Below are 24,154 nucleotides of genomic sequence, written 5' to 3'. Positions count from 1 at the left end.
ATTATTTTGGAAATAAAGTTTCCCACTTGCATTATCGTGAAAGTTTTGCCAAAATGTGATACATTGTATACGTTAGAATTATCATCCTAAAACGAAAATGACGTTTTTTATGATTCTAGAAGATATCTTTTACTCCAATAAAATATTTTAAAAAGTTGATTAGAATAGAGCGTAAGTGAGAGCTAAATATGTGAAATCATTGGATTAGCTCAGCTAGGTCCCACCTACCAACAGTGGGGACAAAATGGAGAAAATAGCATTATCCCGGTTCTATAAATTGAAGGGGCCATATACTCTGGTAATACGCCGTGAAACAGTTCCGATTCAACACAGTCGGCCAACAATGGTTGTGAAGGTTTACGGCTCAGCGTTTGCTTCCCCAAAGCGAGTGCTTGCATGTCTGATCGAGAAGGAGATCGAATTCGAGACAGTCCCTGTTGATTTGCTTAAAGGAGAGCACAAAGCCCCTGAATTCCTCAAGTTGCAGGTACTTTTGTCAAAAAAACCTCCATCTTCTCACTCAAATTTCATGTTTTTACAATCAATCTTCTTTGTCTTCTTTGCAGCCTTTTGGAACAGTTCCTGTCACTCAAGATGGAGATTACGTTTTATATGGTAAATTAGACGATACCTTATCTTCTCCCCCGATATTTTTTCTCTAGAAATTATGATTTTTTTTGACGATTTGGGAGTTGCAGAATCCCGTGCGATCATGAGGTACTATTCAGAGAAATACAAATCACAAGGGACTGATCTGCTGGGAAAGACGATTGAGGAAAGGGGGCAAGTGGAGAATTGGCTTGAGGTGGAGGCACACAATTTCAATCCACCCGTTTACAATCTCACCGTTCAAGTGCTGTTTTCATCCAAGCTGGGGTTCCCTCGAGACGAGAAGCTGATAAAGGAGAGCGAGGAGAAGCTGGGGAGAGTGCTGGATATTTACGAGGAGAGGCTGTCGAAGAGCAAGTACTTGGCGGGTGATTTCTTCAGCCTGGCCGACCTTAGCCACCTACCGTTCACTCAGTACTTGGTAGGTCAGATCGGTAAGGAGTACATGATCAGCAGCAGGAAGCATGTGAACGCTTGGTGGAACGATATCAGCAGCCGAGCATCTTGGCAAAAGGTTCTCCAGCTCTACCCTGCTCCGGTCTAACAAGTGATGGGGTTTTTTTTTTTTTTGCTTTGTTTTAACAGTTTGAATAAATGTTCTTAGAACTCAGTTTCTATGGTTACAGCTGTGTTGTCCTGTGTTTGATGTTATGAATAAAGGTGAATATGGGTTTCAGTGCTCTTAACCTTAGACGGTGAATCTACTGGAGAAACCAAATAATGGTGTATTCCGTTTTCCTGGTTCAGGGGGTCCTAATATCACTCGCCATTCATTTTCGTTTCCTAAACTGTTAAACCACAGTGCATGTTACTCAAATTACCGCATGGCTTGAACATTGTTCATTGGAAGTTATGTGCCTCAATTGTTAACTCCTCCAGATTATAGCTACTGCTTGATCTCTTGCAAGAGCCAAATAAAAATTTTCTAGTTGTTGGGACACGTTCAATTAAGTTATAAAATAAAACTTGAATAACTTAAAAATTTAATAGATTAATTTTCAAGTTAAGTTACCGACTCTGCTTAATGTATATGCACATGAGAAAAAAATGAAGAAATATATATATCAAAACATTGTTTGAAATAGAAAGCCCCTCGGTATAAGAAGGATTTATCATAAAAAGTATGTTGTCAGGCCACGGCTTCGAGTCTTTGAGCAGTTAAGTTCAAAGTTCAAAGTTCAAAGTTCTAGGGTTGGAATTTTATATATGAAAAAAGCTTAGTGCCTAGGCCAAGGCCAAGGCCAAGACGGATGCATTTTGATTCATTTAACGTGATTTGTTATTGCCATAAATTTTCAATTAATATTTAATTCCACTTGCAATTAGGGGTGCACAAAAAATCTGAATATCCGATTTTACGAAAAAAATATCCGAAATCAGATTTGGGAAAAATCGGTTTTTTTTAACCGGATCGGATTTTTTTAAACCGGTTATTTTAACCGGTTTGGAGAAAAAAACCTAGACTGGTTTTTTTACCAGATAAAAAACCGGTTTGAAAAAAACCGGTTAAAATCGGTTTTTATCCGGAAAAAAAATTGGTCTGGGTTTAAAAAACTAGCCGTTAATATAGCCGTTGGGGGGTTTTGTGACCGTTTTTGACCTTTTTTTCTTTAAAAAATTACCATTTTACCACCCTAAACATGTATAAATAGGTTGGGGATGTATTTGGTTGATTACAACTTTCTTAAATCTTATTACACAACACCTAAACATCTCTCAAATTTTATTTTTGTAATTTTTTGTTCATCATGAGTAACACGGCTGAATCTTCCGTCGGGGGAAACCTTGAAGTCGTGAAAGTGATCGAACACACTCGAAACAAAGATATTTGGGATCACTACGATTTATGTGAGATGTCAAATGGCTCGAGGAGGGCGTTGTAAACTTTGTCTAAAGTTTCTTGCATCGGAAGGAAACACAACGTTGAAGAACTATTTGACAAAATCATGCAAGGCACTTCGCTCAAGATCGGATCCTAGTCAATCAAATCTTACACCGTAAGGTGGTGTTTTTGTTTACGACAACGAAAAATTACGAGAAGCGTTTACAAAGTTCGTGATTACAAAAGCATTGCCGTTCGACCACTTTGATGATGAAGATTTCACGACAACAATTCAACAACTAATGCAACCACGTTATACTCAAGTAAGTCGTACTACCCTTAGAAGAGATGCTATAAAAATGTGGCGTACGGCGAGGGAAAAAATGATTTTAGGATTCCAAGAACACCGTTATGGTGTGTCGCTTACATGTGACGTTTGGAGTTCCCCTCATAATACCGGAAATTCTTTTGTAGCCGTTACGTCACATTGGTTAGATCAAGATAATTGGCAAATGATGAAAAGAAAATTCGCGTTTGAATTATTCGGTGAGCCGTATACCGGTACTAATTTATTTACACTTTTAAAAAGGGTAATTTGTCTTTATAAATTAGAAAATAAAGTTTTTTCTATATCCTTTGATAATGCATCGAATAATACAAACATGGTTCCAAGATTGAAAATATTACTTTCACCGATTTTAGACGGTGCGTTTTTTCATACCCGTTGCGTTGCACACATAATTAATTTATCCGTGCAAGCCGGTTTGGAGGTTATTGAGCCGATTAGAATTTAAAACAATGATAAAATCGGTTCTTTGTAACAACAACAAAAGACTAAATGATTATAAACGATTTTGTAAGTCCATTAATAAAAAAACTTTGAGTCCTAATTTGGATTGTCCAACTCGTTGGAACTAAACTTAGATGATGATGCATACTGCCTTAAGGCAAAGGGAAACATTGCAAACATTTCACGATCGGCTTTTCGAGAGGGGTCATGTCCCAAACATTTATCCGGATTCGAGTTGGGAAACTATAGCCAAAATAACCGATTTGCTTGGGGTTTTTAAAAATGCAACAACTTTTTTATCCGGTGTTTATTACCCTACTAGCCCGTTGGTTCTTAATCAAATATTTTTGTTGGCTACTCGACTAAATGACTTTGAATTTGAAACCGAAGTTTTTCAAGAAATTGGCTTTGTAATGAAGGAAAAACTTTTAAAATATTTTAAGGAGATTCCCCCTATTTTTACTTGTTCCGCCGCTTTAAACCTAACGTTAAATGTTGGTGGGGTTGAAACACTAATTGAACAAATTGCGTTTGCTTTTAATCTAACCGATGATGAACCCAACTTTGTCCAAAACCAAATAAATTATTTTAACAAATGTTTTCGAGACATGTTTGCAATTTATTTAACTAAATACGGATCAAGTAATGTAATACACGATCAAATGAGAATGAATGCGGAATCATCTAGTAGACGTCCAAGTAACATAAATTTGAATCTTTTTAACACTCTTGTAAATTCCCAATCCAAACGATCACGTACTACCACCCCAAGTAGCGAGTTGGGAAATTACATGTCATGCGATTTTCTATCAAAAATGACATTTGAAGAGTTTGAAAGTTTGGATATTTTGGCTTGGTGGAAAGAAAAGGAAACACAATTTTCGATTCTAGCCGTCATGGCCCGTGATTTACTAACCGTCCAAGCTTCTACGGTAGCTTCGGAATCCGCTTTTTCTGTTAGTGGCAGGGTTATATCGCAACGAGATCAAGACTAAGTCTTGAGTCGGTGGAAGTATGCATTTGTTTAAAGGATTATTTGGATGGAGCGGCTCGTAAGCAACATATCACCACCCTAGAAGATGCAATTGATGCCGATTTGGAAGCAAACTTACACATTGAAGAAGTCGAACTTAGAATATCCCCTCCAAACGAAGAAGGCGAAGATGATGAAGAAGAGATGGCAATGTAGTTTATTTTTAAACTTTATTTCAATTATCGTAAACTTTGTTTCAATTATCGAACTTGAAGTTTTTAAGTATTTGAATTTATCGAACTTGGAAGTTTTTAAGTATTTGAATTTATCAAACTTGGAAGTATTTAAGTATTTCAATTATGTTGAGTTAATTAAGTATTTAAATTTATCGAACTTGAGGTTTGATGCTTTCTCTTTGATTCTCTCTTGATTCTAGTTGCTTGATGTTTCTTGTCTTTGATCAATGGCTTCTAAGCTTGCTTAAATACACCTTAAATCACTTCTGAACATTAGGGATAATTAATGAAGATAATATAGCCGTTTAAGTGTGAAAACATTTAATAAAAATGCTTGGAGCATGGGGGGAATCGGTACCCTCTCATAGGGAATCGGTTCCCTAAGTGTAAAATTCAAATATTTCGACCGTTGAATAGGGAGAAATCGGTACCCCTATGGGAAATCGATTCCCTACGAGCATTCTGAAAATCTCGGAGCCAAACCATTCAGGGGAAATCGGTACCCCTTGGGGGAAATCGATTCCCTATGAGCAATCTGGAATTTTTGACTTTGAAATAATTCGAAATACTTTGAAAGATTATTTTGAAATTGTTTTAAGATTAAAACTTAATTTTACACTTAAGTAAGGATTAAAAATGATTTTTGAAATATTTGGAGTAATATTTTGATATTCGAATAATTATCGAATATACTTAAAAAATCATTTGAAAAATCTTAAAATTCATTTAACTTAATTTGTTATATCGAAATATCAAAATATTTTCAACAAATTATCGTAAACTTTGTTACAATTGATGACGATGTAATTTTAATAATATTAAAATCGTTTTTTTATAACCGATTTTTTAAAAAAACCAATTTTTTTAAAACCAAAACCGGTTACACCGGTTAGGATATCCAACCCTCCAAACCGGTTAGAAACCGAACCGGTTATTTTATAAACCGGTTTTTTTCTATAGAAAAAACCGGATCGGATAAAAGCCGATCCAGATCGGATTGAAATCCGACAAATGTGCAACCCTACTTGCAATATAGACGATTGGAAACGTTCCATTTATAACTAAACTGATTTGACTAAACTAATTTAATAAGAAACTTGATATAAAGCATAGATTTTTTTAAAAAAGAAAAACTAATCTACTTTATATATTCTTCTATTGGCGTATGTTGGTGTTATCATACATCAAATCAGTTACCTTGATTTACGAATTGACATAATAAATCTTTAACTTATTTACCCTACAATGGTTGTGCAAAAAAGCATAAAGAAAATATTAAACAAACCGACCAGGACTATATTACATTATTGCAGCAAGGGACACAAAAATCATAAACTACAATCTCGGGGTCAAACTGAATAAATAAGTAAATACTACAGCAACAACAAAAATGCCCCATTTGTTAAATGGTTGCAACTCATTGAGTTCATATGTCATCTTTGGAGCCTACAGCAAATTTGGCTATGAAAAAGCCAATTGTATCAATTGGGGATGAGGGATCAAACCTTTGAACCAGTTCCTCCTCTCCTGGTCTTAGCCACTCTCTGTATAGTATCAAATATCATTATAGTATACAGTTTATAAATCACCTTCGCCATATAACTTTGTACTTGATTATCTCTAAAAAATGAAACAATGTGTAACAAGGAATACTTACTCAACATATCCATCTGGAAATTTACAACTACCGACAAGACCAGCTCCTCCGATTCTTGGATGCTGGAAAAAGACTAGTGTTTCATCAGAGTGCTAATTAACATTGATAATTGAGCATTATTTTGTAACTAAATGGTAAGACCTCAGAAGGAAAGCCATACAAATATTAGTCAACTCTCTCTGGAGTTTTAATGTGTTGTAAGGTTTAGTTAAATTTAAGGCATCTTACCTGTGGAGCTAAAGACAGGAACTTGTATGTATCCAGAGCATACCGGACCAATGCTTCATTCTCACCAGGATTGATTGTACACCTAAACTTAACATTATGTGAAAATTATTCGCGACTAAAACTACAAAAATCAGTTTAAATCTTCCATCACTTGATAAACAAAAAACAAATGAACAAGTGAAGTATGATAACACTAGAAGCACGGACTACAAATCTCAAAAACATCACCTAACCTTAGAAGTTAAGTTCACAAAATAAGGATTCAGTAATAACAGCTAATTACCTCAAAATTTTATTAGAAAGCACACCCAGCCAATAAGAAATGCATAATGCAAGCAACATAAAACATTTATAGTCCTATTATGAGAAGAGTAGATTGAAGCAAAAATATAAAATTGTCCTAAGGAAGCAAACTAACGTTGAGTACACAAGGACTCCACCAGGGCAAACCAACTGAACAGCCTGATCAAACATTCTCCTTTGATATTTCGCATGGTTTCTTAATGTCTCAATCGTTTCCTGTATGCAAAGAAAATCAGCATTCAAATCAAATTCAAATAAGGCTTCTATTACTTTCTATTAAATCAAAACAAAAAAATGATGATTAAATAGAAAAAAAAAGTAATGCAAGTTATTTAACTTTTATATGATTTAAACTGAGAAAATGAGTTTATCTTGTGGATAAGACTATTGAATTATTTTCTTATCATCTCCTTGTGAACTTACAAGTCTCACCTTATAGGTGCAACTATTGTATGCTTTACTCATCCCCAACCCAACATTCCTACATTACTCTTGACTCTTAAATTTTCATTAAGGATTTGTGTTCCACACTCATATCCAACACACACCCAAAAACAAGGGTACGAGGATATGACCTTCCAAAGACTCTAAATATATAAAACTTGGGAAAAATTATATAAACCCGTGTTATATAGATATCATATCGGACAGTCCTCCCACCCTCAACAAATAAATAAATGAAAATATAGAGGCTGAATGTAGAAACAATAAATCACCAGCCAAAATCCTTGTAGAAGGACAGAAAGATTGAAGATATACAATAGAGCTCAATTTATGAAACTGCAGAAACTAATGGTTAATAATTCACAAGTAACAACAAGCCAATACAACATAGTTGATAGTTCACAGACAAAATGTGTATATGTATATAATATATTTGCAACAACTGTCTTCTGAATAGTCCAGACCTTCGAAGACAATAAAAATCATTTCTTGAGTGAAGGGTATAAATATTTTCCACTCTACTGATATTAACCATGTGAATGGACATAATTTTGAATGCACTAAGATTCAGGACATAGATATTCATCACGCTACTGATTCTATGCATGGGAATGATCAGAATTTAGAATGCAGTTGCCTTGCGGACATAGATTTCATCACTCTACTGATACTATGCATGGGAACGGGCAGAATTTAGAATGCAGCTGAATCACGGGCATAGATTTCATCACTCTACTGATTCTATGCATGGGAATGGACAGAATGTGGAATGCAGAAAGATTAGAGACATATATTTATTTATCACTCTACTAATACTATGCATAGGAGTGGACAGAACTTAGAAGCGGTTACATCACGGACATAGATTTCATCTCTACTGATTCTATGCATGGGAACGAACAGAATTTAGATTGCGGCAAAATAACCCAGAAGAACAAGTATCAGTTTGTCACTAGTATAAACAGAATGCCCTACCTCTCCAGCAAATAGCCTAGGTCTCAAACCAAGAGCAGAACAAGGAGCGTCAAGAAGGACACGATCAAAGCTGTTAGGAAGGAAGCCTTTAGAATTCTCAACTCTGCCACCCAGACTTTGATTTCTCCCTGGGCCATTCCTCATTCTTCGCATGGTCTTCCTAATGTCAGCTTTGCTAGCATAAGTTCTCTCATTCGCCTTTTCATTGTTAACTATAAAACATTGAGAATCAGAGACAAACATGTAATTCTACTCTCTAAGCATTTTACTCGTGCAAAACAAAAAAGGTAAAGAAAGTATTATATAACATGAAAAGTGGTGAGACTACACGTGCAAATTTTGAAATGAATGATTATTTAATAGATTTCCCCATGTTGGATGGTCGAGTAGAGTCAAAGGTGGTGGAGGATGTGATTAATGTGGCCCTTAAAAATAATTGTGCATTTGGTGAGTCTGCACGTGCAAATTATGAAATGAAGGATTATTTAATAGATTTCCCCATGTTGGATGGTCGAGTAGAGTCATAGGTGGTGGAGGAAGTGATTAATGTGGGACTTAAAAATAATTGTGCATTCAAAAGATCCAAGGGTAAGGCCAGGCAGAACCGGAGAGTAAAGGAGGGGAAAAACATTAAAAACACATCTATCCAAATTTCTCAAGAGAATTATACGGCTTCCCAAAGGATGACTACTGACTGCCGTAGCATGATTAATCAGAGTAAGGTGCATCGCGAGGCAGATTTGTCTGATGATTCTAAAGGCTCACATGTGTTTCTGATTTCGGAACATTATAACAGTGGAAGTATTGAAAGGTGCGTCTCAATCCCCTTCTGTTGATTTTTTGCTGTTTTCTGAGGATGTAGATCGAGATGAGGTTCTTATCTAGGATCATACGAGGGATGGGCTCAAAGGTTTTATTTTTCTGATCTAAGGAGGTTTGTTGGATGTTTAAGGGTGAGATTGTGTTGATTCAAGTAACAATATGTAGCGTTTACTTTCTAGGGACTCGAATATGTTTTTTGATTAGGGAGTTGGAGGATGGAGTCTCCGAAGTTGCTTTGTTGTACTCTTATCGTGTGGAAGCTCATGGCTTTGGTGTTAGAATTTGGATTCTATGGATTGTGTCAGCTGATATATCAGGCTGTTAGTGTTGTTGTAGAGGGTTGTATTCGGTTGTTTTTGGTTTTCTGTCTATGTTGGGGGTGGCTCTCTGGTTGTATCTTATGTAATTTATTATGTTTAATGAAACCTTAAGGCACTCTTTTCCTCCTTCCGCTGATTAAGGAGCTTCTCTACAAGCTCCTTTAATCAAGAAGGGGGTTTTTAACGAGGCCTTCAATTCCTATAAAAAAAATATAATGAAATCAAATCTGGAAGATATAAAAGAAACTCATTTTCATGATTCTTAGCAAGAGAGAAGACTTAAAGGTTGATTCCATTATCATTTCAGACAATTCCAATAGAGTCTAAATACAATAAGCACACAATATAAAATTTCATACACAATATAAAATTTCATACAGATGCAAAAATGTCTTTGAGTTGAAAATTTACAATTTGTTTAGTGTGGAAAACTTTAACCTATAATTTGACACCGGTTATATCCTTAAGCATGTAGGCAAATCAGCCTGTTATGATTTAGGATAAGAATATGGAAGAATTTTAGGGATTTTTTTTTTATAAGATTTGAAGGCCTAATTAAAAACCACCTTCTTGATTAATGGAGTTAATGTGTAAACTCCTTAATCAGCTAAAGATGGAAAAGAGTGCCTTATAACTTTATTGAATAAAGTAGGAATTACAGCCTAGAGGAAGAAAACCCAATAACCCTTACAAATAATCGCTCGAAACCAAAATACATAAAATTCAGCCTATACCAATTTTTGCTAAGGCATCAGCCTCCATGTTAGCTATTCTTGTAACCCATCTAACAAATCCCCCACAAAACCTAAGTTTAACAACTATATCTTTAACAATATAAGCATACACAGCTGGACAAGAATCAGCTTTAATAATCTAGTCCACAGCTACCCTACTGTCACTCTCAACAATCAAACGAAATTTTTCCCTCCCTTGGATAGATGAGAAAACAAGTCCCCTTTGAATAGCTTTAAGTTCCTTCAAAGTTGGAGGACCCGAACCCTCTGACTCTTGAAAAGTTCCTAATATTGCACCAAGATGATCCCTTAAAATGCCTCCCTTAAAAGTTCCTGAAACGAATTTTAGGGATTTCAGAATATAAAAGACTTGGATACAGAAAACTTGTATTCATTCATAAGATAACCCTTAAAGGATTGGTACAAATTATATATATACAGTACCAGCTGTCATAACAGCAAATCCAACAAAATAACTGTCCTAAGCTGACTCACCCTCCAAACTTCTCTCCTAAAATTATTATAACAACTCAAGCCCAACATATAAGCCCACCTGAACTTATATTGGTTTAAGTCTAAATAAGCCCACTGAACACTCCACCCGCCTAAACCTTCAACCCGTGTCTCTTACTCTTCATTATGTCTTCACTTCGATTCCCAAATCCTCAGATAGGATCTCAATCCCTAACTTCCATGTCAATCCCTAAATTCATTCGATCCTCCCCCAATTTCTGCTGTTGCTTCCCAATTCTTCCCTTCGCCATTTCCCCAAAATCAACATAATCAAACCCTAACTTTCCTATCATCATAACAATACCCCCTTCTCCAGACGATTCTTGTCCCCAAGGATCGAACTGAGGAAACTGTTGTCTCAATACGGTATAATCCTCCCAAGTTGCTTCTGTTGCTCCCATATTTGTCCACTGAATGAGCAATTGAATGACTGCTCGATTCTGTCTTATAATCACTCGTTGATCCAAAACAAGGGCTGAGTAAATCTTCAGTTGTCCATCGGACGCGACCTTAGGAGGATCGATCGAGATAAGTCCTTTTTCCCTACTTTCTTCTTAAGTAAGCTTACATGGAAAACTGGATGTATCTTCGAATTTGCTGGCAAATCAAGTTTATAAGCAACTTGACAAATTCCGTTTTGTATCTTGTAGGGACCAAAATAACGAGCAACAAGCTTCAAATTTCTTCTTAGGGCCAGTGATGTTTGTCTGTAGGGTTGGAGCTTCAGGTAAACTTCATCCCCAATTTGAAACTCCCTATCTGTTCGATGTTTGTCACTCATCTGCTTCATTCTGTTGGTAGCTTTAAGTAATTGCTCTCGTAGTAATGAATTTAACTGTTCCCTGTGTTGCATGACATTCTGTACTACCTCCACCCTAGAGTCTGTTGTCCATGTCACATTAGGAGCTTTATACCCATATAAAGCTTCAAATGGTGTCATTTGTAGAGCAGAGTGGTAATTAGTGTTGTACCACCATTCAGCCTGAGCTAACCATTTGGACCAAGTCTTTGATTTCAAGAAACACATACACCTCAAATACTGTTCTAAACACTGATTCAACCTCTCTGTCTGGCCATCTGTCTCAGGATGATAAGCAGTACTAAATAATGTAGTTAAACCCAATTGCTTCATTAATTCTTGCCAAAACAGACTAGTAAAAGATTTGTCCCTATCAGAAATAGCCACCTTAGGAGGACCATGTAACTTGAAAACCTGATCAAGATAAACTCTAGCAACTTCCACTACTGTATAGGGATGAGATAGTGGCATAAAATGAGCATATTTAGTGAATTTATCAACCACCACCAAAATGCAATTATATTTTGTGGAAGATGGCAAACCTTCAATGAAGTCCATTGTAATCACTTCCCAAGCATTGTTTGGGACTGCAATAGGCTGTAACAACCCTGGCGTAGAAATATTTTCTATTTTAGTCCTTTGACACACATCACACTGATGTATATGCTCTTGAATTTGCATTTTCATTCTTGGCCAGAAAAAATAAGACTTAATTTTCTGATAAGTAGCTTGAATACTTGAGTGACCTCCTTGTGGTGAATCATGCAAAGCCACAATTATATTCTGCCTCAAATCCCCTTTTCTGCCCACATAAATTCTACTGTTTAAATACAAGACTCCTTTCAATAATTTCCAGTCCTGTAGCTCATCTGGCTTAATAACCAAAATAAGAATTTTTTCTTGGGCTATAACATCATCTTCATAACTCTTTTCAATATCCTGTACCCAAGTAGGAGTTATAACAGTAACTCCCATTTGAACAAATTCACCAGAATCCAGTTGCTGTCTAGAGAGTGCATCTGCAGCTCTGTTAGACTTACCCTTCCTATACTAGATAATATAATCCAACCCCAATAACTTTGTAAGTCCCTTCTTCTGGATAGTTGTAGTTAACTTCTGATCAAGTAAATGTTTTAAGGACTCATGGTCTATTTTAATGACAAAAGAACAACTCTCCAAATAATGCCTCCAATGAGAAACTGCCATTAATATGGCCAAATACTCCTGATAAATTGAAAGATCTGCATGCTTAGGACCCAAAGCTTTACTCAAATAGGCTATAGGTCTCCCTGCTTGAGAAAAAAATTCTGCTCAAAATTAGGCAAAGCCAAAACTGGAGCATTACACATAACTTCCTTTAGCTTTTCAAAAGCTGTTATGGCTTCTTCAGACCAACAAAACCCATGCCCTAGATACTCCACTGTTGTTGTCCAAAGAAACACTTACTCCTTTTAGCATATAACCTGTTTTTCAACAGAACCTCCAACACAGTTCTTAAGTGTTGTTTATGCTCTTCCAAGCTAGGACTGTAAATCAATATATCATCAAAAAATACAAGAACAAACTTCCTTAAGTATGCTCCAAACAAATCATTCATCAAAGCTTGAAAAGTAGTTGGAGCATTAGTAAGACCAAAAGGCATTACTTTAAACTCATAGTGTCCTTGATGAGTCCTAAAAGCAGTTTTAGAAATATCTTCCTCCTTGATTCTAATTTGCCAATATCCAGACTTCAAATCAATTTTTGAAAAGAAAACAGCCCCATTCAATTCATCTAACAAATCCTCCACTATAGGAATAGGAAACTTATTTTTAACTGTAGCATAATTAAGTTTCCTATAATCCACACAATCTCCAAGTTCCATCTTTCTTTTTAATAAGTAAACATGGAGAAGCAAAAGGACTTTTACTCACCTGAATAATAGAAGAGGACAGCATTTCAGTAATCTGTTTCTCAACTTCAGCCTTATGATGATGAGCAAATCTATAAGGTCTAAGGTTTACTGGTTGTGTTCCCTGTTTAAGGACAATTGCATGATCATGTTTCCTACTAGGAGGCATTCCCCTTGGTTCTTCAAAAACTTCTTTAAACTCTTCTAGGAGTTCTTGTAATGGTAAAGGAACTACCCTGTCTTCTGCTTCAGCACTTAGCAAATAAATCTCCTCACTTAATTCAGTCTTTTTCTGCTAAATTTTGTAATTTCTCATCTGTGATAGATCTGATTAATGGCAGCTTTTTTATAACTACAGTTTCTCCATCTTTCTCAAAACTGATGGTTTTAGTTTTAAAATCCATCATTATAGGGCTAAATTCTTCCATCCAATCTACCCCTAATACCATGTCACTACCTCCCAGAGATAACACTCTGAAATCATGCTGAAAATCATAGCCCTGCATCTTCCAACTCACTTTATTGCTTCTAGCCGTACTAAACAGATTCTCCCCATTAGCTACTGTAATAACTAATGGCTGGGTATGAACCAATTCAACCCCTTCTTTGGCCCATTGAGGAGTTACAAAACAATGGGTGTTGTCACTATCAATTAGCACATTAATGGGTTTTCCCTTGATAAGACCTTGAATCCTCAAAGTAGTATGTCCCACATTCCCTGTAATAGCATTGATAGAAATTTCCAGGGCTTCTTTAGCTTGATCTTCTACTTCTCTATTCTCACCTTCTGTTAAATCCTGTTCAGAATCTGTAGGTTCCTCTTCCTCCATACAGTTCAGCTGTCTGACTTTGCACTGATGCCCTGGAACAAATTTTGCTCCACATTTAAAGCACAAATTGTTAGCTCTTCTATAATCCAACAGAGTCTGTTTTGGATTGGTATTAGGAGGAACTGACTTAGGTAAGAAACTCCTATTACCACTGTTCTGTTGACTGTTTGAAGGAGTGTAAGAAAAAATTTTACTAGGAGATTTGTACTTCTTCCCTTCAATCTCATTAGCTAACTCATATAGTTTAGCTTGCTTATAAGCTTCAGATAAATTCTTAGGCTCCAACACTTTCAACTTATGTTTTAATTCCTCCTTAAGACCACTGATGAAGCTGGAAACAAAATAGTCCTCCCCTAAATGCATATGTTGTTGTAGCAAATAGGGTCTTAACTCCTCAAACTTTTCTTGATACTCTTCTACACTACCCTTCTACATTAATTTATTAAATTCTTCAATGATATCTGAATAGTTTCTGTCACAAAATCTATGACACAAATCAGCCTCAAATTCATGCCAAGTCACTCTATGCTTCTGCATAATATAGCCATCAAACCAAGTCTCAGCCTTTCCCATCAAATACATTGCAGTCACATCCAGTTTCTGTTCCTCAGGAACTCCCAAAAGATTAAAATATTTCTGGCATTTTCTAACCCATCCTCTGGGATTACTGCCATCAAACATCTGTAATTCCAATTTAGGTCGAGGTAAAATAGTCCCAGAACTCCCAAACAAACCATTACTGTCTACTTTAATCTCACTAGAACTGCCCATAATATTTTCTTCTTGCACTTTTGGATTAAAAGGTAGAGGCTAGTAAACTCCACAGGTTTAGCAGCTAATATCCCCGGTTCATTAGGTTTAAAAGTATACTTCTCATGCTCACTCAGAACCGTAACTAAACATGGTTGCTTACCTTCACCTTTGTTTTTCTTTTCAACTGCTGATGGTCGACTCCTTGCTGACTGAGGTGAGTCTTTTTCCTCAGCTGCCTGATTGACCAGCTGTAGGATTCTCTGCAAATAGCCCCTGTTCTCAGTCATCCCCTCCTCCAAGGTTTGTATCCTTCCCTCCAGCTCTGCTTTCTGCTCAACCCACCAAGATGGTAAGATCTCTTCCTTCACTTCTAATGTTTGTTCTGGTACCTCAATGGTTCCCTTCTTTTGCATCTTTCTTGTCTTTCCCAGAGTGAAAAATGAATTTTTGGATCACAAAACTTAGCTCTGATTACCAATTTGTTATGATTTAGGATAAGAATGTAGAAGAATTTTAGGGATTTTAGAATAGAAAAGACTTAGATACAGAAAAACTTGTATTCATTCATAAGATAACCCTTAAAGGATGTGTACAAATTATATATATATATAGTATCAGCTGTCATAACAGCAAATCCAACAAAATAACTGTCCTAAGCTGACTCACCCTCCAAACTTCTCTCCTGAAATTATTATAACTCAAGCCCAACATATAAGCCCACCTGAACTTATATTGGTTTAAGTCTAAATAACTGAACACTCCACCCGCCTAAACCTTCAACCCGTGTCTCTTACTCTTCATTATGTCTTCACTTCGATTCCCAAATCCTCAGATAGGATCTCAATCCCTAACCTCCATGTCAATCCCTAAATTCATTCGATCCCCCCAATTTCTGTTGTTGCTTCCCAATTCTTCCCTTCGCCATTTCCCCCAAATCAACACGATCAAACCCTAACTTTCCTATCATCATAACACAACCATCCTTCCGAAGAACTTACAACTATTGGTACTACTCTAAAGAAATTATCGACACAACTTTAGTTCTAAAATATTGAATTTACAACAATTCAGAAAATAAGAAAAGGTGTTGCAAAGATAGACATGTGAACTAAAAATTATTATTAGATCATAGTTATTGGGAATCAACAGGAAAGAAAGCAACAATCATGTAAGATAATCAAATACATGGTTTGATTTTTCAGTTGGCAGGCGAAGGAGAGACCTGTCAAGAAGGGTGTAGAAAGCTATCACTCAAGACTCAAGAGCCTAACACAATTTCAGCGCTACCTGTGAATCTTCGTGAAAAGGAGTTTTCACTTCATATTATTTACCTTAAGAAAAGGAAAAACAGACTTTTGTATAGAACGTGTGTTACATAAACTAGAGTTATTTATCCACTAGGTTTCTTGTCTCCCAAGACTCTTCAGCTAAGAACTCATCTAAAAAGACTCTTATCTCCTAAGAAAGTAATCTAATCAGATAAAACTGATCCTAAAAAAAATTTGCTTCTTTCTACACTACAAAATGCACTCATGCATGAAACCAAGGCTCAGACTGCCTTTAGATGCATCTAACATAACGGTACAGTAAAATTTCTTAACATGAATAGGTAACACTATATCCAATAACCGAGATTGAATTAGACAGACCTTACATGAATCTCATCTCAAGAATGTTTACTCTTTAATGATAATGTGGAATACACATTTCCCCCCTTTCACCTCCACCTCCGAACAAAACATGAAAAAGAAAAAAGAAAACAAACATGTTCTCGTGAACAATTGACAATTTACATACCATTCTCCTTGCAAGTTGTATCAGCATTTGATCCTACAATGGTAGTAGATGACACTCCATTCCCAAGAGGCTTTGAGTCAGACCTTTGAACCACTACATCATTGTTATCCTTGTTATAGCACAAAGTGGTCATATCACTTGACCCATTTTTTTTACGAACAGCTTTGAGAGCATCTAGTTTATATGTTGTTATACAAGTCAAACCCAACTCAGCTGCCAATTTCTTAATATCCATCACCTATAAATTAAGAAATTGGAATTCTCAAAACAAAGAAATTATAGATTCCAGATCCAAAAATAATACATCATCTCTCAACAGTTCATTAAAGAAGAAATTGTCATAGCAATCAAGTAACAATTAATAAAGATCTCAACTTTTTACATGCTTGTAATATTTATTCTGAAATGAGACCAGTCAATTATGGAACCTCAGCAGTATATAATATGCTCAATGAAATTAATTGATTAGGACCATTCAAAGTACCTTCCTATGCTTTTTTCTCAAGAGGAATGAATGTTAAATGTCAGAGAGAAGTTGATCAGAAAGTCCAGCAAGAGATACACAACAAGATTGGCTAGTGTTTCTCCATTAGGGACTTTGCACTGATTAAACCTAGAGTAAAAGATTTATGCAGATTCTTTTGAAAGAAAATAGCATGAGCCATTTGTTTACAACATCAACAACCAATTAATCAAGCAAACCTAGAAACTATTAAGTCTCATACTCTCATATTCAAAGGTAGATGATAACAAACTACTTCGTTTAGTTAGACAGTAGCACCTTATTATGAGATCTATCTGCTGCAATGACCTCCCCTTCATCCTTCATAAGTAAAGCAATTGCAGTTGTCTTCCCTCCTGGAGCTGCACACATGTCTAGTATCCTCTCACCTTTCTGAGGATCTGACACAAATATAAGAGCACATGTAATGTAATGACCATGTCATGCAAAAATTTCACAATTCAAAAGCATGTATGTGAAGAAAACCTCAAGCAAAGAATAATCGAGACAAAGAACCAGACAATCCTTTAGAGGGAAAAGATTAAAAAAGGAGACAGACTTTCATTTTCCAAGGATTATATCTACACCTTCAAGAATTATAATTCAATCAAAAAATGAAAGGGGCAACTAAGCACTTGAAATAAACAACAAAAACCATGGTACCAGCTGCTAATTATTTTTCATACAACACCATTAAATAGCCTAAAAGAATAAGTACGTCTCCTTTCAATATCCATAATGTTGCCTTCGGTCAAATACTTCACGTCACAAAAGTTGATGTGTAGACAAGCACAGCACAAATGCTACCCTTACATAACAACCTAATATAAAATTTAGTTGACTTTACGAGCTCCTTGTTGGAAAATCTATAACCCAATAAATCAGACATCTTTAGTGTTTCTATTTTTTATAGTCCTTTCTTGTCCATCCAAAAAGAAAATAACTTTTGCCTTTTCCGGTACGAAAAACTACGTCTTCACCGTGGTCTATGATAAGTGGAAAGCATTAGTATTTACGGAGGAAAGATAACTCTTTGTCTGATGAGAGGAAACCATTTTTATTCTGGGAGGATAGTGAGCTTTTTTTGGTAAGTATCATTAAAAGTAATAATTAGAAAATATTGGCATACTAACTCTAATTGCATGTTAGCTAGCATGGGCGACAATCTTGAAACTTTAACCTTTTTGTTGAGTAATCACCAACATCTTCTGACTTGAAAACTTTCGGTAGGCTTCATTTATTAAAAAGTAAACACCACCAAGATCTCGATATGTGTGCCAAGCTCAATCAAGAATAAAAAATGGAAAATTGACATAAAATTGAAAAGAAAAAGAAAAAACATCCAACCTAATGAGAAAAATCAGATTCCAAGGCAGTTAAAGCATGTTCTATAACAAAAAGATGTTCCCGCTGTGATCAGTTCATAAAATAAGTTCATTATGTAATGAAGAAATTTCCATATTGTTCTTCTGATCCAGTCATAGGAATCAGCTTGCAAAAAAAGAGGCTTCCTCATCATATATAGCCTACCAAATTTGTTCTAATTAACTAGTTATAGCATTGGTAACAGGGCCAAGGTCAGGGATTCGAACTTCTAGAATACCTTGGCATGCTAACTGACAAGAAAATAAGAACACATGAACTGATTGCATTCAAACCCACTTCATTATCATAATATTATCCCCCGTAATATTCTTCAGTGCCTAATTTAAGTTCCAGGGACCAGAAAATGTACAAACCACTCCATAATAGTTCAGTACCGAAGATATTTCAGATCTTAAAAACAAAGGATTCGTAAATAAGAAATAGAACTTCTAAATAAGTGTGGATACCAAGAGCATGAGCAGCAACAATGCTGGGCAGGTTTTGAAGAAATATTTTCCCCTCGAGCACATCTGTAAAAAAGACCAATTCAAAAATTTGAGAAAACATTATACAGAACTTGAACATTATTCCACAAGTCTATTGAAGCATCTGCATGTTTCAGATGATGGATGAATCATACCATAAAATGAAGGCAACTTAAATACTCGATTATTCATATCAACAGCAATTCCTTGAGAAGCACGAAAGATCCCAGCTCTTGACAACATTGTTGTTCCTTGACCGATGTATAATCCATTTCGCTCAAAGTAAAAGGGATCTATAGTGTACCATACCATATAATTCAAGAAATTTTAGTAGTTTCATAGCACCAGAAGAAACAAGCAGTCACACAAACCATAGATACAATAAATGTTATAAAATGTAACAAACAGATTTAACCAGACTAATTACTTAGTATGTAATCCGCCGCCATACTCGGACCACCGTTTGACGCCGTTTTTCCTGGGATGGTCGTTGCTCCAGGTGAAACAGATCTGGACCTTTTTTTGCGAAAAACTGTGTCATTCGTCGCAGATCTACACTCCGTCAACTGCAGATTTACGCCGCCTCCCGCCGGCCGAGTTCGACTCCACCACATTACCGATCGCAGCGCCTTATTGCGACCAAATCTCGAGCTTTCTAGTGTCGAGCATCGTTAAACAACTGAGAAATCACCATGGAACCCCAACCCCCGTCTCAGCCCAGCCGTCTTCGAGGGTTTGTTTCAGCTGGCGTGAGGCATTCTACCGTCCCTCCTTCATCATTTAGGATTTCACAACTCCTTGAACCAGACAGCAGTGGTGCAGCCGATGATTTTCCTATGGAGTTTGCCAAGGAACTAGAAGCGAGAGTAAAGGCTCTAAAAGCACTAGTGGCAGATTTGAACAAGCGGGTAAAGGATTTAAAAATGAAGGAGAATCAGTTTCACCAGGCAATTTTCTCAGAACCTCTGGATCCGCCGGTGCAGCCTCTTCTTCTTACTCCAGTAAAGACATACGTGAAAATGAGAAAGAAAAGGAGAGGTCAAAGTTTCGGAAATGGAACAAACGAGTTTTTACCAGACGCATGCTGGCCGGATTGAGGCAGTTTGGTAACTTCCCAATTCCCCCGCATGCTGCTAGGAACGATGTTCTGCCAGCCTTGGCACGTGAGGCTGGTTGGACAGTTGAGCCCGACGGCACCACTTACCGACACTCCTATGCTCCAAAATCAACAAAATTTGGGAACTTATTCAGCGAGGTCGGGTGATAGTCCATTATCATCCAATCCTTTGAAGAAGTGCTTACAAGAAGGGAAACATAGAAATGGAAAGCTATCTTTAGCACACGTAAAGCCAGTCTGTTGCTCATGTTGATCATAATGGATCCAAGGAGATCAATTCGAAAGGGTATTCCAATGTAAAATTGTCCGAAGTGATGGGAAGTTGAAGAAACGGGTTAAATAATCAGTCAAAGGAAGGCCAACCAAATATCGTCAATGGGTTCAGAAAGGGTTGTTACACGATTTTTATCGAGAACCGTCCAGAGAAGATCCATTGGAAGAGACTTGGATCTATAGTTGGCTCACATGGTCAAGTTATTGATGCATTCATTCCCCAAAAAAGAAACTCGAAAGGGTTTCGCTTTGGGTTTATTCGCTTTGCTATAATTGAAGAAGCAAGGACAGCGATTTCTAAGATGAATGGTAATCATATTTACGGCAACAAAATTAGAGTCTCTCTGGCTAAATATAAACCTAGACAGTCTTTCTGGCGAAAGTCCTCGACAGCTGTTCAAAGTAAGTCTGGGATGGAAGATCTTCCGAGGTTTAAACACTGTGAAGTTGAGGGTGCCGTGGACGAAGATAAACTTCAAGTGTTGAACAACTGTCTTGTTGGGTGGTGCAAGAACTTTATCAAGATTGGTAATCTTGCTAACCAAATACAAGCCAAAGGACTAGCGGGTTTCACGCTAATGAGAGCTGCTGGAAATGTAGTTCTAATGGTTTTTGAGGACTCGGATTTGTTGAGAAGCGTGAAGGAAGATAAGTTAGAGACTCTTGCAGAATGGTTTTCAGAGTGGAAACTTGGTCAGAGAGTCTTGTGGTGGAGAGTCGGGGCGTATGGTTAGTTTGCGAATGTATTCCTTTTCACGCTTGGAATTGGGATACTTTCAAAAACATAGCTACTAAGTGGGGCAAATTAATAGCAATTGATAACAGTTGTGAGTTCCCTTCGTCTTTTTACCGGGCTAAAATTCAAATACTCACAAATGCTCAAGGGAGAATTGATGAGTTGTTAGAGTTGAAGGTCAGGGATAATTTATTCAAAATCTTGGTGCATGAAGTTGACCCTTCCTTCAAACCTAATTCTTAGGTCTCTGAAGATTGTGATATCTCTTTGGAACTTGTTCCTCAAATTGGACTGTGATTGTTCGACTGCTGTATTCAGAGGCGTTTTTTAGTTTGTGGTTGTAATTGTTGGTTTTTGATTTGCTATGTTATCTTACATCTTGAGGTGTATTTTAGAAATAGGGTTATTGTCTTAGGGGTTTTTGTTTGAAGATGTAAGATTTTTAGGTGATATGGTCTGTACTGGTTTTTATTCCCCTTTGAGGGTTCGATGTTACCACTTGTACTTGGTCTTCTATTTAATAAAATATGAGGTACTCTTTTCTCCCTTCCAGTGTTCTTCAACATACTTCTAAGTATGTGGAAGAATATGAAGGGAGTTTTTAATGAGACCTCCAACTTCTATAAAAAAAAAAGATTCAGAATTCAATCCCTACCCACTAAACAGTTGCTCCAATTGAGCTTGGCTTTACATTGCTATCTCTTCTTTTACCCAAATATCCTTTTTTCCCTAGTATTTACTTCAAATTAGATTACATTACACTTTACTCTAGACTAGAGAAATAAATTGGAATTAATACAGATGCATCATTCCTTGTGAGCAGGTGGTGCCCATATTATGTCTTGCATCCAGTCGTGAGCCCTGTATCTCTTTCCTTTTCCAAAACACCTAAATTTGGTAGCATCAACATCTTGACCAATTTCAAGATAAATTAAGAAAAAACAAGAAGGTAGTTTTAACTTTTAATTAAACATATAGCAAGATCAATCATACACATGCCATTCTAATAGCCACTTAAATTAATTCTTCCAACAAGAAAGGTTACAAATGTTTATAACAAGATCAATTACATTGAAAAATAAAGAAATATAGTAATATTCTTCATTTGTTAAGATATATCCTAAATCTATGTACCATTGAATTGCTAAAAACCAAAGGATCAAAATGGTAAAGCACTGCCACTGATATTAAAGCAAAAAACACACTACTTACCTGTCGGCAGTCCCTGCAGAACAGTCCCACGTGTTATACCAAGTCCCCATCCACCATCAGGAGAAGGCTGCTCCACTGCAACTGAAACTGCAACTAGATCCCCTTCCTCAACATGAGAACTGCAGGCCATAACCCCAGGAACATATACCTATAGATAAACAACCGTGAGAAGAAGAAAAAAGGGATGGATTTTAAGTTGATTATGAGTACACGAAATTTTACAAAGCCTCTGGAATCCTTAAGAAAAGTTGTTGATACCTTTTAAAGAGAAGATACGCTTCAATTTTAAATTTTTAACTAGAAAAGAAGCACTGAAGCAATTTTTTTATAAGAGTTGGAGGTCTCATTAAAAAAACCCCTTCATATTTGCTAAAATACCCGGAAGTATTTTCGCAAAAGCACTGAAGCAATTGCAGACCTGTAAATTCCAAATTTAAGTGACAGATAAAAATGAACTCTTGAATTACGCATTAGAATCAACAAGCTGTACCTGAGCACCTCGAAGAACTGCTTCAGCACATTTCCTACTAACAAGTACCTCCTTGGATGGTTTGTCGGGCAAATAACCATCAATATTGTGGTCCAGAACCCTTGACAAATACAACATATTCTAAACCCGGTATCTGACATTTACTGATTAACTCATGTTGAAAGCTAGACTGCTTCTCAGCTATATCCGAGTCAATATCATTACATGCTTTGGTCTCTCTCAAATTTATGTCTTCAACATCATTTTGAGACCCCGATTTTCTCATGATTTCCCAAAGTTTCTCAATGACGGCATCACTTGTGGACTTGAGAGTGTTCACTCGAATACAAGAATAGCAAGACGGCCGCCTAATCAAAAACCAACAATGTCATCACAAAAATGAATGGAAGATAGCATGAAAAGATAATGGAGTCTCATTTTATCCATTTAAAATCTTTTTTTTCTCGGTAAATGCATTTTGCCCATGAAATCCCATTGAAAAAAGAAGCAAAAGCATAAAGTAAAAGACAACATCAGTATGTGATTAGAACTGAGCAAATTACTAAACTGCAACATCAAGATAAAAGTAAAATTCATATAAAAGGAAAATCTAAAATGAAAGAAGCTAAGGAGTAAATAAGGTGCTAAGCTTCTTTTTCCTTTTCTTTTTTTGGAGAGAAAGAATCGTCGTACGTTAAGGCTTTGGAGATTTGAGCGAAATGGGAAGACCCATATGCGTTGATGAAGTAATCTTCGACTTGAGGGTTCCATCGCAATATGGGGTTGTAACTGTAACGCTCTGATGCTGCACTCATCTTTGTCTACATAAATCAAAGCATATCAGATCATTTGTACATATAAAAAATGGATTGATTTCGGGTCGTTAAGTGAAAGAGAGAGAGAAGGTGCCTGAGAAGTTGGGTTTCGGAGGGTGAGAAAGGTTTGGCAGAAAGCTGCGAATAAACCCCTCCCTTTCTTCTTCATTCAATGAAGGAAACAACGTTTTACCATAATCGAGTTGACACAATGAAAAGAGTTGAGGTGGGCTGGACCTGAAATAACGAAGCCCCATGTAAGCCCACACAAAGTTAATAGGGAAACAGTATCATTGTGGGTTTTGTAATGCCTATACTGCTGGAAGGAAAGGGAGAGGAACCAGGAAACCATATCAAAGCAGTGAGCGCCAGCTTCTCTTCGAAAATGGCTCCTTTCATGAAACAGTTTCATTATGGATGCAAGGTTGCCAGTGCTGAAAAAAAGTAGGCCAATATTCTATCCTATGGGTTTACTTTGGGTGAACCTCGTTTTCTGTACGTGAATGATGTGTTTCTACTGTGTGTTGAATGGAGTTAGAAATTTTCGAGCTTCTTCAGTTAAGTTACTCGCTTTATTTAGTTTGACCTGACATGATGGACAAGGGATAGACTGCTAAAGAAATCTGACATTTCCCGCTTGTACTTTAAATCCATCCTTTAGTTAGATTCGAAAGAAGCACTCTG

At 36.6% G+C, this 24,154-nt stretch overlaps 2 protein-coding genes across 2 annotated transcripts; one reads left to right on the top strand and one right to left on the bottom strand.

Moving 5' to 3' along the window:
* The first annotated feature begins 229 nt into the window (after nucleotides 1–229).
* LOC120133437 (glutathione S-transferase F9-like) lies at nucleotides 230–1,300 on the top strand. The gene is made up of 3 exons (XM_039150017.1): nucleotides 230–487; nucleotides 567–615; nucleotides 699–1,300. The coding sequence occupies exons 1-3, from the start codon at nucleotides 245–247 to the stop codon at nucleotides 1,151–1,153; spliced, it is 747 nt and encodes a 248-aa protein (XP_039005948.1). The 5' UTR covers nucleotides 230–244; the 3' UTR covers nucleotides 1,154–1,300.
* Nucleotides 1,301–5,628: 4,328 nt separating this feature from the next.
* LOC120133428 (tRNA (cytosine(72)-C(5))-methyltransferase NSUN6-like) lies at nucleotides 5,629–23,697 on the bottom strand. Its single transcript, XM_039150012.1, is given in 14 exon segments — nucleotides 5,629–5,974; nucleotides 6,088–6,149; nucleotides 6,316–6,397; nucleotides 6,734–6,834; nucleotides 8,038–8,249; nucleotides 16,497–16,734; nucleotides 17,278–17,399; nucleotides 18,831–18,893; nucleotides 19,004–19,141; nucleotides 22,187–22,334; nucleotides 22,677–22,764; nucleotides 22,766–23,023; nucleotides 23,349–23,476; nucleotides 23,565–23,697. Coding segments are annotated over 14 exon segments (1,833 nt in total). The 5' UTR covers nucleotides 23,640–23,697; the 3' UTR covers nucleotides 5,629–5,856.
* Between the last annotated feature and the right edge of the window lie 457 nt (nucleotides 23,698–24,154).

This window comes from Hibiscus syriacus, unplaced genomic scaffold, assembly GCF_006381635.1.
Source record: "Hibiscus syriacus cultivar Baekdansim isolate YM2019G1 unplaced genomic scaffold, ASM638163v2 tig00001732_pilon, whole genome shotgun sequence".
Taxonomy (NCBI): Eukaryota; Viridiplantae; Streptophyta; class Magnoliopsida; order Malvales; family Malvaceae; genus Hibiscus; species Hibiscus syriacus.
The sequence above is the reverse complement of the archived record's forward strand: the minus strand, read 5'-3'. Positions and strand labels throughout refer to the sequence as shown.

Coding starts and splice junctions, on each gene's coding strand:
- LOC120133437 (XM_039150017.1), top strand. CDS start 245: ATGGAGAAAATAGCATTATCCCGGTTCTATAAATTGAAGGGGCCATAT. Junction 488..566: donor CTGAATTCCTCAAGTTGCAG/GTACTTTTGTCA, acceptor TCTTCTTTGCAG/CCTTTTGGAACAGTTCCTGT. Junction 616..698: donor TGGAGATTACGTTTTATATG/GTAAATTAGACG, acceptor TGGGAGTTGCAG/AATCCCGTGCGATCATGAGG.